Source organism: Pogoniulus pusillus, chromosome 18 (genome assembly GCF_015220805.1).
Source record: "Pogoniulus pusillus isolate bPogPus1 chromosome 18, bPogPus1.pri, whole genome shotgun sequence".
Lineage (NCBI taxonomy): Eukaryota > Metazoa > Chordata > Aves > Piciformes > Lybiidae > Pogoniulus > Pogoniulus pusillus.
This window is the reverse complement of record NC_087281.1, coordinates 22,991,799-23,006,805: the sequence shown is the minus strand read 5'-3', so window position 1 is coordinate 23,006,805 and position 15,007 is coordinate 22,991,799. Positions and strand designations below refer to the sequence as shown.

General features: G+C 41.3%; 1 protein-coding gene across 5 annotated transcripts in view; it reads right to left on the bottom strand.

Annotated features, from left to right (window-relative positions):
• Positions 1-15,007, bottom strand: part of LTBP1 (latent transforming growth factor beta binding protein 1) — a 177,575-nt gene that overhangs the window by 116,565 nt on the left and 46,003 nt on the right. For all 5 annotated transcript variants that reach the window (XM_064158748.1, XM_064158743.1, XM_064158744.1 and 2 more), the window contains one exon: positions 13,703-13,870. In XM_064158748.1, coding sequence (XP_064014818.1) covers positions 13,703-13,870 — 168 coding nt within the window. The remainder of the gene's footprint in view (positions 1-13,702; positions 13,871-15,007) is intronic.

Sequence of the window (15,007 nt, the reverse complement as noted above, 5' to 3'; positions counted from 1 at the left end):
GCCAGGCTGGATGGGGCTGTGGCCAACCTGATCTAGGGTAGGGTGTCCCTGGCCATGGCAGGGGGGTTGGAACTAGATGATCCTTGTGGTCTCTTCCAACCCTGCCTGATTCTATGTCAAATGTAACTATAGGCCTGTGTCTAGGTGGCTGAAACTAGCACCATCTGACCACAGCTGCCAAAAAATTATTCAAATGCTGCAATGTGGAAAGTGTGGGAGGGTTGAAAAACATCAGAAAAATAAAAGGCATATTCTGTCATATAAAATGGCCTAGAACTGCAGTTTCCCAACATAAAAAGCGTAGAGCAAAAATGATGGCAGTTGATAAATGATTGACTGGAAGATTCTGGCTTACTACCAAGCATGATGCTTACAGTAACTCTCTGCTAAATCCTCTTCTAATATTCTCAGTATCAGGTGGTTCCAACACAATTTTTAAAGCCAAGCAGACAGACAGTGTAAAGAGATGACTCACTCCTGTCCTGATTGTATTTGGTGAATCTACTGATCTTATTAGAGCCAACCCTCATATACTGAGTACAACACAACAGTTAAGCCTGGAAGGCTAAAAGAAACCAACGAACCAACACAAACAAAACCAGCACTCAGTGGTTTTGTTTTACCAGGAATTAATGCATTACAAATAGCCAATGTCAGACCTTTGGCAATGATGTTAACACATACATAAAAGCTACTCAAGGCACTTCTTCAGGTTTCTGCAATGTGCTAATACTAATTTTCCACTTTGTGCAAGACATAAGCAACTGCAATAAAGTCTCTAGGAAAGGTCCAGTTTGAAAGTGTAGCAAGTTAACAACACTTTTTTTAAACTATCCTTTTCAAACAGTTTCCTGCAGGACACAAAACCTGAGCAGACTGCAAAATCCTATGTTGCAGCACAAAGATTTATAGGTACCATTTTAAATAGTCCTCTCTAACTTCATTGCCATTGTCGAAGTGGGAACACTGCAATCAATGGGATCAGTGTCTGACAAAAACCAGCCTGTCCTATGTTCCCAGTGTTTGAAAGACACTTACTTCTCTGGATAGTTACCTGTGCCTGAGCATGTGCAATACTAACATGTATTAAAGTTGCAGTGTACCCATTTTCAAAGAACTCAATGGAAGGGCAGATAACAATGAACAAGCAGCATCTTTACTGTCACAGATTCCTTCCAGGCTATACTTCTGTTTCTTGTGTCAGCAGAAGAGCACTGCCCACTTTTAAGGACAGAATCAGCAAGTTACTTGATCACAATGACACAAAGCTATTATTGCCCATGCACTGCTACAATCTGAGAAAGTCACTTCTGCTCTGACACCATTCTCCTATTGGGCTGTTTCCTAAAAACCTACTGAATTCTTTCATGGGGTAAAAAAAGTAGTAACATTCAGTAGTGGACAACGAAGAGCTGCTCTTCAACATCAAACTACTTGGTTATTGTCACACAAAATGGCCATCAGTCCTGAGAAACAAGCAATTGGTCATGCCTCTGTGCAGAGCAAAGGCTCTGAAGACCACAGAGAAGCAGCAAAGCTTACACTGGCCAAAGACATCAGCATCTTTGGCATTTCTGGTAACTGAATAATAAATAGTTAGGCTGAGATTCATCCCATCTAACTTTTTGAGACTCCCTCAGCCATCTAAGCTAGGGCTGTTGTTATCTGAGGTTTACCACTGTCAGTGAAGAGAGACTCACTCAGCAGGCCACTCAGGCCATCCATATGCCACCTGCCATGAAGGATGCTCTCACCACTGACTATTAGACTCCTCAGGCAGCTCAGGATGACTTAGTGAGTGACAAGAGCCACAAACCTAAGATCTAAAAAGTCTACAAGCACAGATCAACTGCATCCCATTCTGCAAGAAATCTTCAGCAACAAAATTGTTCAGAATAGAAAAAGCCACAGAAACTACTCAATCAAAACATTTCCATCATTTCCAAACACGAGGAGACTGCTCTCGGATTACTGTAACATTAGCACAGGACTCATTTTTGTGTGAAAATATTTACATGAAGAACAAAGTAGGAACAGATTCTTTCAAGTGGATTGCTCATTAACATACAAATAATAGCTCATAATCCAGATCGTCCTGGACCAGTTAAAAAACATGAACAACAAACTATCTAAGATTTTCTGGCACTGGCTGCATCACAAGAAATTGGAAAGCTTCCTAGGGAGTTGACCTTGAAGAGGTGACACAATATGAGAGTATTGGGAAGGATATTATTCAGAGTCTGAGTAATAAATTAGGTCATAAGAGCCCAATGAAAAGCAAGAGACTCAAATCCCGGTGTTCTGAAGGAGAAAAGGAACAGAGTCAGTGCTAATGAGTAAGAAAGATAAAGATTACTCTGCAGAGAGTATACATTTGGAAATCCCCCACAAGACCTCAGCACTTCTCACTGTGGTTCTTCTAACAAAGCATAACTACATAAATTATTGTGCAAGGTGCTCAAACCTAACACACAGTTAACGCTCTGAGGCACATCTAGTTCCAAGCAATTAAATCAAGCATCCAACTTCCCTGAGAACAACCCCACTGACAAACTTCCCTCTGCTGCAGTGCTGTAGCCATCCCTGTGCATGGAAATGTGCAAGTACATAAAACCCCCTTTGCCTCTGCTGTCACACACCAACTCTGGGGCCTATGAAGCTTCTGATTAGACTGAAAAACAGGTGTTAGAGCACTTACACATACAGCATCTAACACAACAGGCCGAATTTAACACATTTAAACAATGAGTATAAGAGACATGGTGGACACACACCAACTGCAGAAGTATAATGTTATAGCTTGTGTTATGAAGTTGGCCTCCTTTGTTTCCCTATATGAGTGGTTTCTAAAGCAAGGTGTGTTCACTCCAGGTTGTGGGCAAGACAACTTACTGGGATGTTAGAAAAAAATATGGTTTGCAGCATTAAAAAATAAAACATATTTTCAAAACAGAGGTTACTTCACTTATTATGTGAGCCAGATTTGCATGGATTATAAGGTACATATATATGATATATATGTTAGTACATGTATATAATTAATAAATATAGATATGTTGAGAGAGTGTACTCAGAAAACTTTTACTGGTAGGGATGTGTATGATCAAAGAACTTGGAGACAGCTGCTCTATACAACATATGGACACAGGCAGCTCCTCTCAGGAAGAAGCCACAGAACTTGTGTTCCTAAATTATGACATAAAAAGGGGTTGAAAGTTCCCCCGAACTTGAAGCATGAGAATCATATCAAGAATAAAAAACTTACTTCATAGCTTATAATCTTTAAATTAAACTCAAAATACACCCAACATGACAAATGGATCTGTTGGACCTAGACAGGCTGGATGGGTGGGCAGAGGCCAATGGGATGAGACTGAACAAAGCCAAGTGTAGGGTTCTGCACTTTGGCCACAACAAGCCCAAGCAGCGTTAAAGGCTGGGGACAGAGTGGCTGAGAGCAGCCAGGAAGAAAGGTATCTCTGGGGGTACTGGTAGAAAGCAGCTGAAGATGAGGCAGCAGTGTGCCCAGGTGGCCAAGAGAGCCAATGGCATCCTGGCCTGCATCAGGAACAGTGTGGCCAGTAGGACAAGGGAGGTTGTTCTTCCCCTGTACTCAGCCCTGGTCAGGTCACACCTTGAGTGCTGTGTCCAGTTCTGGGCTCCTCAATTCAAGAGAGATGTTGAGGTGCTGGAAGGTGTCCAGAGAAGGGCAATAAAGCTGGTGAGGGGCCTGGAGCACAAATCCTATGAGGAGAGGCTGAGGGAGCTGGGGGTGTGCAGCCTGGAGAAGGAGAGGTTCAGAGGTGACCTCATTGCTGTCTACAACTACCTGAAGGGAGGCTGTAGCCAGGTGGGACTTGGTCTCTTCTGCCAGGCAACCAGCAACAGAACAAGGGGACACAGTCTCAAGTTGTGCCAGAAGAAGTCTAGGCTGGATGTTAGGAGGAAGTTATTGGCAGAGAGAGTGATTGGCATTGGAATGGGCTGCCCAGGGAGGTGGGCACCGTCCCTGGAGGTGTTCAAGGAAAGCCTGGATGAGGCACTTAGTGCCATGGTCTGGTTGACTGGCTAGGGCTGGGTGCTAGGTTGGCCTGGCTGATCTTGGAGTTCTCTTCCAACCTGGTTGATTCTATGAGTCTATGAAATCAACAGATTGTTTGGCTGAATAAAATACAGATGAGAAATGCTCTCTGTGATTAGGTTTCTTAAAACTCAACAACTTTCCTCAGGACTTTGTAACAGATTTGTAAAAAAAAAATTAAATTCCCATGGATTTCAACCCAACAAAGATAGATACTGAAGAGATAGCTTATCTGCCATTAAAGAGGTACTGTTCTGTACCACTACAGTACAAAACAGGCCTCTTGATAACAGTGATGCTCAAATCTAAGAGCTAATTTGAGGTGGAATGGATAAGTTAAAGCGTCACAGGCTATGCTGTGCAGAGACAGAAAAATTCTCTGCAGCAGAATAAACAAAAACCAAAACAGACTCTATAGAGGCTGAATGAGGAGAGGCTCTGATCAGCTGGAGCACTGGCAGCTGCTTGCTTGCTTCTGATTGTGTTACATCCAAAAGGACACATTAAATACAAACTCATTGCTAAGAAATCTGCCTATGAGAAATGCCCCATTTTAACCAGTAAAGAAATGTGACAGACTCTTTAGTGTCTGCACAATCCAAAGGTATCTTTCTTCTTTTTTAAAACAACATTAGAGTATGCCTGACCTTCAGTGAGGTCTGTGCAAAGACATTTGGTGTAGCAAGAAAAAATTATAGCTGTACAAGGTAATGTGTTTATTTGAACACACTGCAACAATGTGATTATTCAAATAAATGCACTCAAAAGTCTCTTTACAGTACTTCAGGTTAGATGTATATAAACTAATCCTTATAAATTTAAACCATGTACATTAAAACAACACATTATGCAGCTCAACTTTCTGTTCTGTTTTGCTTTGACACTGAGGGAAACACACTCCATGTGTCTTTGAATGGCTGCAGGTGTGGATTTTGTACCATTTCCATTTGTGTTTTTTCCTGTGACTGCACACCCAAAACCTGTGTTTTTTGTAATACATGGTTTGGTAAGTGCTTTAAGAGCAGATGGACTTCTGCATCACAGTGATGATCTGAAGCCCTTAAAGTGAGGGAGTGGAAAGGCAATCCTAAAGCTTGTGCAAGTTCAAGCTCATTAATATCATCTATCTTTAAATGAGCACCTGGCCTCTATTTTAATTTTAAGATTATGAAGAAAGCTCATAGATGCTCTAAGCATCTAAGCTCTAAGATGCTCTATACAGTAGAAACCAGAACTATTTGCTGGTGACAAGTGCTGACAAATACATGGGGGAAAGAAAGAATTCCTTCAGAACAGGCGTAGATATCAGTGACAACTTTCTACTCCAAATGGTGGAGGAACCAACAAGCAGAGATGCTACACTGGACTTTGTTCTTACTAACAGGGAAGGGCTGGTAACCAATATGAGGCTCAAGGACAGTCTTGGCTGCAGTGACCATGATGCACTAGAATTTAAGATCCTCAGGGCATCTAGGAGGATGGATCCCAAGCTTACAACCCTGCATTTTATGTTTGCAGACTTGGATTGCTTCAGGGATCTGCTGGGCAAAGTATTGTGGGACAAAGCCCTAGAGAGAAGGGGGCCCAGGAGAGATGGTCCATATTCAAGGATCACCTTCTCTTTGCCCAGGAGCAAAGTATACCAACAAAGAGGAAAGCAGGAAAGAATGTCAGGAGACCTGTCTGGATAAGCAACAAAGAGACTGTACAAGGAGTGGAAGAAAGGACAACTGGAATGGGAGGCATATCAGGAAGCTGCCTGAGCACCAAGAGACCTGGTTAGAAAAGCTAAAGCTCACAATTAAATCTAGCCAGGGAGATCAAGGGAACAGCAAAAGTTCATACAGGTACATTGATTGCAAAAGGAAGACTAAAGAAGGTGTAGGCCCCCTCAGAAATGAAAGGAGTGAACAGGTTACAAGAAATGTGGAGAAGGCTGAGGTTCTCAAGGACTCCTTTAGCTCAGTCTTCACGGGCAAGGGCTCCATCCGCACCTTTGGAGTCACAGAAGATAATGGCAGGGCTGGCAGAAAGAACTGCCCATTGTGAGTGAAGATCAGGTTTGTGACCGCCTGATGAACCTAAAGCATTCAAGTCCACAGGACCAGATGGGATACATCCACTGGTACTAAGGAAATTGGCAGAAGAGGTGACTAAACTGCTATTCTATTCCAAAAGTCATGACAGTATGGGGAAGTCCCCATTGGCTAGAAAAGGGGAAACATAACCCCCATTTTCAAAGAGGAAAAGAGGAAGAGCCAGGGAACTACAGGCCAGTCAGTCTCACCTCTCTGCTTGGTAAGAACATAGAGCAGATCCTCCTGGAGGCACTGTGGAGGCAGAAGAATAACAAAGAGATGGCTGGATACAGTCAACAGAGCTCCATCGAGGGCACATCTTGCCTGACAGACCTGGTGAACCTCTATGACAAGGTCACAACATCAATAGTCAAGGGCAGAGCAACCAATGTCATTTACTGGACCTGGGCAAAGGCTTTGGCAATGTCCCATGTGACACCCTGGTCTCCACACTGGTAAAATATGGGTTCAATGGATAGATAAAGAACTGCCTTGATGGTCACACCCAAAGAGTGGCTATCAATGGGTCCATGTCCAAGTGGAGGCCAGTGACAGGTGGAGTCCCTTAGGGGTCAGTCTTATCTGTCATCTGCATCGATAACACGGACAGTGGCATTGAGTGCACCCTCAGCAAGTTGGCCAATGACACCAAGCTGTGTGGTGCAGCTGACACACTGGAGGGCATGGATGCCATCCAGAGGCACCTGGACAGGCTGCAGAGGTGGGCCCATGCCAACCTCATGAGGTTCAACAAAACCAAATGCAGGGTCCTGCATCTGGGCTGGGGCAACCCTAGGCAGCAATATAGGCTGGGCAGTGACTGGCTTGAGAACAGCCCTAAAGAAAAAGGTCTGGGGGTACTGGTGGATGAAAAGCTCAACATGAACTGCCAGTGTACATCTGCAGCCCAAAAAGCTAATTGTATCCCCCTCTACCCTGCTCTTGTAAGACCCCACCTGCAGTACTGTGCCCAGTTCTGGAACCCCTAGTACAAGAAAGATATGGACATGCTGGAACGTGCCCAGATAAGGGCATGAGGATGACCAGAGGGCTGAAGTACCTCTCCTTTGAGGACAGCCTGAGGGACTTGGGGTTGTTCAGTCTGGAGAATAGACCTTATTGGGGCCTTACAGTATCTGAAGGGGTCCTCCAAGAAAGCTGGTGAGGGACCTTTTAGGGTGTCAAGCAGTGATAGGGCTAGGGAGAATGGATCCAAGCTAGATTAGACATTGGGAAGAAGTTCTTCCCCTAAGGGTGGTGAGACATTAGAACAGGCTGCCCAGGCAGGTGGTGGAAGCTCCGTCCCCAGATGTTTTTAAGGCCAGGCTAGATGTGGCTCTGGGCAACTTCATCTAGTGGAAGGTGCCCCCTTCCCATGGCAGAGGGGCTGGAACTAGGTGATCCTTAGGGTCCCTTATAAATGCTGTGATTCTGTGAACTATTTTCACCATTATTTGCCCTTTTTTTTCTATTCTGGCCACTCAGACCAGAGTCTGGAGGAAAACTTTTGGTCTTCATTTTGTTACAGCTGTTACAAGGCTGCTGCTTGTATAAATATTTCAAGCATGGTCATCATTTATACAGATACAATTTCAAATCACCATCTAAAGCAGCAAAGAAACTCCAGCGTTCTGATCCTTGTTTGGTTTTCCCTCCCTACCCCCACCCCAGAGAGGGACTGACAGACTGAACAACTTCCTTGACTACTGTTGCAGAAAGTTTAGAAAGTTAATCTTTCAACCAAGTTGTCCAAGAATTCCAAAACCTTCAAGTGTCTGCCAGTATCTGTTAAAACAGAAAATATTTCATCTGGCAACAAAAAAGAGCATAAAGCAATAAAGTCTGACAAGGCAGATATGATAATCACTTCAGGAACACCAGAAACAAAACTTTTACCAAATAAGGCTGCAAGGTAGCCACTATAAAGTAAAAGGACTAAAATGATACTTCTAGTGGAATAGCAAGGTTCTTAGGTAGCTATTTCAGAACAGGATACTATAGCAAGTGTAAAAACAAAAGAGATTTCAAAGCAACATAGCCCTCTTATGCAGACAGCACACAACTCAAACCAGACTATGAATACCTTGTTCTTGAGCTAAGCAGTTATTCCAGAAATAATCTCCTTTTTCAATTGGGATGTCTGATGGAACACAACAAAGTTGAAAACTAAAGCATTTTTCTTATAAATTCCATTCTCAGTTATATTACCAAAAGGAATTCATAAATCTCTGTGTGACATCTGCCTTCAATTACATTAAATCCTCCATTTAAAAAGTTACATGTACATCTGCTAAGTCTTAGCTGAAGCCACAGAAACGCTGATTTGCTGGGGCACAATTTACAGAGATCAGACACAATGAGTTCTCTACCCAGGCTGACATCCTTCACTGAGTAGTAAACACCACTTCATAACAGACAAGAAAGCATCTCTTCTAAAGCACTGACATCCTAGCAACTCTTATTAAACCCATTCCAACAAAGAACAAAATATAATAGGTAGAAAGGTGGAGATTGTACACCTCAGCAGTCTGTAAATTCTCAAGAATCTACACTAATACTTCTGCAAGGTGTTGGTCTTGTATACATGCCTTTATAAGTCACAACATCTATCCTCCAATGTTATTTACAATAAAAGCTTTCTCATAGCAAACAAGAGTGAAAAGTCTTCCTCAATTGTCACAGCCTTACAGTAACTCCCAAATGTAGTAGGACAGATGTAGGATGTATCTTGCAGACTAAAGATACGACTTTGTTATAACAAATAGTAGCAAGAAAATGTCACTCCTTGGTCTTAGGTTTCCTGTCATACACAAACTAGAAGAAAAATGTGCTGGCTTGCTTGCAGCCTCGATTGTCCAAACCCATTTGTGCAGAGCCAACACAGGAAAACAGAAAAAAAAAATCTTGATTCAAAATTCCAACAGGGAAAGTGTCAAAATTCATCAGGCAATGCAATCTGAGCGTTATTTCAACACAAGATAGGCATAGCAGGGATTCATACTGAAGCTCTACAGTTTGTGAATTACATCAATGTATCAGGGCCTTCAAAATAGGAAGAACCAGACATATTTTCTCTTCAGAGGCCATGACACCACATCACCAAATTATGTCTCATAGAGCCTTATCAATGTGTTCATACAGGGACCAGAGACAAACGGGCTTTTTATAGATGAGAAAAGAAACAGCTTCTCATTCTCTTCTAGCTTCAAAAAGAATATGAGCTATCATAGACAGCAGGCCACAACACACATCTGACATCATTCTGAAGCTCACAACAACTCTCTGAGAGACCAGTGAAACTGTAGGAGAAACACTATCACCAAAATCCAATGAAACAAAAATTAAAGGGTTCTTAAAGATCTGCCTTTCTTCCATGGGGAAGCCCTCAACAAATAATGGCCTACACAAACTCTGGGCATGCACAACAGAGCCAGGAAAAAGAACAGCTATGCAGGCTATAAGAAAAGGGTTTAGAGGCAAAGGGAAGGGGAAAGTTAAAAGAAGAGATACTGATGAGTGTTAAAGAGTGACATAAAGGGGAGTAGCAGAGCAATAATTCTGTCACCACCTCTGCCACAATCATCTCCTATGGTCTAGGGAAAAAAAGTCTTAAACACTTTTTGGTCTCCATGATACAGAATGCTGCTGCTTGCCTGTTTGACATGGATACTGCCAAGTGCTCAAACAAAATTTCCACAGAACAATATGCAACTCTTTAACTTCTCTAACAGTTTGAATGAAGCCATTTAAATGAGATGCAAGGCTACAAATGAACAGCAAACGTAAATCTAAGTATCAAATGACTGCTTCCTTTGCTAAGTTCTGTCATTTCTGTGCAATGAATGAGGTGGAGATGCCATGGAAAAAAAACAGAACACAAATCTGTAATTAAACACATATGCACAATAGAGGGGGGGATTAAAAGCATGATGAACATTACTTGGGACATTTCCTAATTTCTTACCACATCGTTTTACAGTTACAAATTAGTTGCTGTCCTCCTACTCCCCACAGAGAGAAAATTCATGTCAAAAAATGGTATTTGGAACGTGGAATAATTGTGAGGAGAAACAGCACACATCACTGAGTAACTTCCACAACGAATGAGACAAAACCCTTTTATGTTGTTCTATAGGCATACTTTCCTATGCACATATATCGATCCTGTTTTACAAGCCTCTGTAGATATATGAAGACTGAAAGACCATACAAACTGCACATGCCTCAATCCAACAGAATAACAAGAATCATGGATTCAGCAGAAGTTTCCACTTAGATTAAATGCTTTAACTCCAAGCCAATGAAATATTGGAGGTTGGTTAGCTTAACTGTGTAACATCTCCCATTCACAAAATGAAACTGCAAAATCCACTAAGTTTCACTGAAGCAGACTGGCAACTAAGGAGATTCTTCCTTTTAACGACCAAGCTTTCACCATCTTAACTTGAAATGCTAGAGGTCTTCGTGAGAACAGCCAAAATCTCAGCTACCTGGAAAGCTACACTTCCCCTTAGGTGGTTTCTTGTTGTGATTTTGTGTTTTTAATGGCTAATCCATATGTAACAAGGTTTCAGGAAACCATATTTGTTCCGTGCCTGCACTCACTGGTACCAAGCTAAAGCTGGAATGACAAACTGAGCAAGTTCAATTAATCTGAAATAAACCATGGAATACTTGACTACTGCAACTTACTCTCTCTGAAAATCAGAAATGTTCAGTGCAAAGTTTAAAACACAAAGTTTTGCTCTGGTTCATGCCCAGAGAAGTGGTGGAGTCACCGTCCCTGGAGGTGTTCAAGCAAAGCCTGGATGAGGCACTTAGTGCCATGGTCTGCTTGAGTGGCTAGGGCTGGGTGCTAGGTTGGACTGGCTGATCTTGGAGGTCTCTTCCAACCTGGTTGATTCTATGATTAGAAAGAATGGATTATCAAGAACTAAGCAAAGTGATGGCTAGCTGCAATCTGACATCACAGAATATAAATCAAATCTTGTGCACTAAGATGCTGCTCCTGCTACAGAAATGTGTTTAGAGCTATGACCACAAAGCAGTTTCCTAATTTTCTCCCTGACAGCACATGCTATTAGCAGTAACAGTTAGCTTCCTAAATAGAGCATGTGAAGTTCTCTTTTCTGGTTTTAGGAAGAACAAATACTTCTTTAAAAACCACAACATACTGAAAAAAGTGCTGTTCCTTACTTTAAAAGTATGGTGCTTTCTCACATGACACTGTTTTATGGTGGCATTTTTAACATGTCAAATAATCAGAATGGATAAACTAGTTTAGGACAGGCATTTACAAGCCAAAAGCACAAGTAAAACATAATACAGATGTTAAAAAGATAATAAAAATAAATTCTCTCAGAAGATGCAAAGTATTTCTGCTTTACTCTATCAGGACAAGCCTAAGCTAATGACAGGCAACAGTCAGAGAAAAGGTACAGAAATTATTTCAGTAGTGTATAGTTTAAAGCCTGATTTGAAAGTGTTGAAAACCTGCAATCAGTGCAAGAGCTCAATCTACAGGTGTAGGATCTCTGGCTGTTAAGAAGTCTAGTTCACTCAGCATTTTTGTTTTTCACTGGAATATCCTGAAGTCACAGTTTAGATCTCTTCCTTATTCCTTTTCTGTAAAAATGATGATGCTTAGACCTGCAGGGAATGCCTTTGGTCTTTTAAAAGCAACAGTGAAGACAGATAGCTACAGGCAGGTTAAAATCCCTATACATATGTAGTAACTTGATTTTGTACTATTTTGAATATAACTCTCCCTTATCTTTCCATCAAATACTATCACAAGCTGCTTTTGTTGAATATTTCTAGCAGTATTGTACGGAGAGGAGAGTATCAGGAGCTGCATGGCCTGAGGCCAGGAAGGAAGGTGTGGAACATGTCTTTACAGGTCAATTTCCACTCTCCAAGTTTTCAAGTATTTGAAAGGTCATGTTACAGCACAGACTTACATAGCAGACAAATTACAAGACTGCCCATTCTCAGCATTTCATAACTTCAATTAAAAAATCAGGTCAAATGACAGGAGAGAAGCATAACCTTATCCTTCCACAGCAGTTAGAAAATTAAACAAAAATTACTTCTTTAGCTGTGGTTCTTGCCAAGACATTGGTAAAAGTATGAACTGAATCAAGCACAAGTTTAAAGTATTTGACTCTCCATTCCCTGGCAAAATTCTTTTCAATGCTTCATAACAACCATAAACCAACTCAAAATGTGCTCTATTGTACTGCTTTTATTAGTAGTAGTCCAACAATGTGTGTTTTTACAAGCATGTATATCATCAAGGAGCATGTTATTAATGTAAAGAGATTTCACCCTGCAGTCTGACAGTCTAGTAGAAGCACTAAGAGAGGAAAACTGTGCTTTATATTGTCTGTCTGGAAGGAAAGAATCATTTGGCATTATTTTTCTGCCCTCCTTAGATCCCGAATTGCAGTGCACTTTAAAAAGGGCAATATTGGCCAGCTTACCTGACATCACATTTACACTAGACAGAGAATAAAATTATAATGTTCATATTTGGCATTCTTTGAGTACAAATTGACCCAAAAAATATATTTTTTTTAAAATAGGTTGGGTTTTGTTGTGTTTTGGGTGTGGTTTTTGTTTGTATAGGGTTGTGGGGTTTTTATTTGGCTTGGTTTTTCATTTGGTTGGGGTTTTTTCCCTCCAAAGAGAACACTCTGGTATTTTCAGGGTAACAATAATATACTTCCCTAGAGCAGTTAAGGATATTATAATGTGAAAAAAGTATCAAGTATGTTTTGGTATGCATCCATGTCTCTGTGTTCTCTTAGCTTACAGATCTAATATTTGTACACAAAATCCTTCCAACATCATACAGTGTACAGTTAAAGCACACTAATCATTATCCTAGATAGCTTTCAGGATTTGTTTCACCACGATCAAGCAGTTGTAGGGTATCAAGCACACTGCTGAGACTCCACTGAGCAAGCAGAAAGAATACACATTATCAGAGAAATGACTGGCTTCACTAACTTAATTTGACTTAACAGTATTTTGGTTTCTAAAACTGCTAAATAAGAACTCTAATCTCCACTCAGCAGTAAGCAGAAGGTTTAAGGTGAGGGATTTTTTTAAGAAGACTGCAATTTGAAGGAACTCCTGGAAAATGTTTTGAAGACAGATTCCCTGCATTAGCTGGATTTTATGTGCGTTTGATACCTACTGAACTAGCAAAAAGAGAAAACAGAACTTTTGGTGAATTCTGACATTTTCTCTATTTACCAACAAAAACTTGGAGGGATGATTTTTGCCAAAAGCTTCAGCTTAGCATGCTGCAGCCCTGCAGCTGAAACTTCAGAGAGTTTTTTTCCTATGACACAAAAGGAACTCTTGGCAACATTTCCGAAGGACACCAGAAAGCTTGTCTAACATACAATGGTTCCTACTCAGCACAGCCTCTCAAACAAAGACCAACAGATGCACAACTGGTATTAATAACAAAGCATCTCCTCCCTCTGTTCGTTAAGAGAGGACAGCTAAGGACAAACGGTTTCAGGGTACTTACCTACTCGGAAGTTAGTGGCTGTCAGAGTGTCAGCAGCATGGCCGTTTTCACTAATGAGGGTGGTGGTATTTCCCTTCTCACAGTTGTTCTGACAGTTGCCTTTGGTACAAGTTACTTTGCAGATGCTGGGTGTAAAGACCACCTTAATGCGGCCAGTGTGATTTCCCACTGTCAGCGGAGGCAAAGAAAAAAAGAAGAACAAACAGATCACTTTGGTATCCATCGATTTCCTTAAAAAAGCTTTGAAGAAAGGAAAAAGAAAAAAAGGCAGGGGGGAGAAAAAGGCGACAGGTCTACAGGAGGAGGGCAGTCTGCCGTGCTCGCTCATAGATCTCCAGTGGTGTCTCTGAAACAGGAGTAGGAAGCTTAGCAAACAGAGCTCCGGGATCTGCTCCAAAACCACATTTAAAGTCAAGTCACTGGAGTGGGATTAGTAATCACAATGCTGCACTTTATTCACAGGCAGACAAAGAGCAATACCAAGGGCATGACAGCTTAAATAGCCAACCCTGATAGGCAGATGTAATGTAAAGAGGCTGGCTGTGCACCTAAGGGTGAATAAACTCTTGTGTCCTCCTGCATAGTTTTGCTGTTTCTGCACTTATTAAGTCACTATTTGTAGCTCGACCCCTGGAAATGTTTTAGGCATGCGGCATGTCTGAAAACATCTGTCTCAAATCTCCTGGCACCCCAGCCTGAAGTGGTCAAACCTTGTGACGCAGCTGCCTGGACCCATTTTTTTTCACAGGTTTTTGGCACTGTTTTTCCACATGGATTTACATATTATAGACTAAGCTTTGCTGTCAACCTTTAAGTAAGAAATAGCTGAGAGGAAAGGCCAAGTATCAGTGCCTGAAAATACTGGTTCTGAACTCAAAAGGGAAAAAAAGTTACTAGATTGTCTTTTCTTATATACTTCCTTACAGTCATTTTACAAACCTGACCAGAATGAAGCAAGCATCAACTTTAAATTAAGGTAATTAGAAGAACTTCTTGGTTCCTAATTTGATTTAAAACCAGATGTGTTTGATTCCACATCTAACAGCTGAGGACAAAAAAATAGATTAAAACTACTCATTAGGAAAATAAAGGCAAAACCAGATTCCATTTGCAATAATTTAAAAAGAAAACAGTTTATCCCCTGCACACTTAGTAATAAATTCAGTAAATGTGTGAATATATTACAGCAGCTCTGTGGAAACTACGAGTAAATCCTTCTATATCAAGCCTAGCAATCCCAAGAAACAACACACAAAACTAGAAGCATCTCCTCCATGTCACAGAATTTTTGTGTAAAAGGCAGAC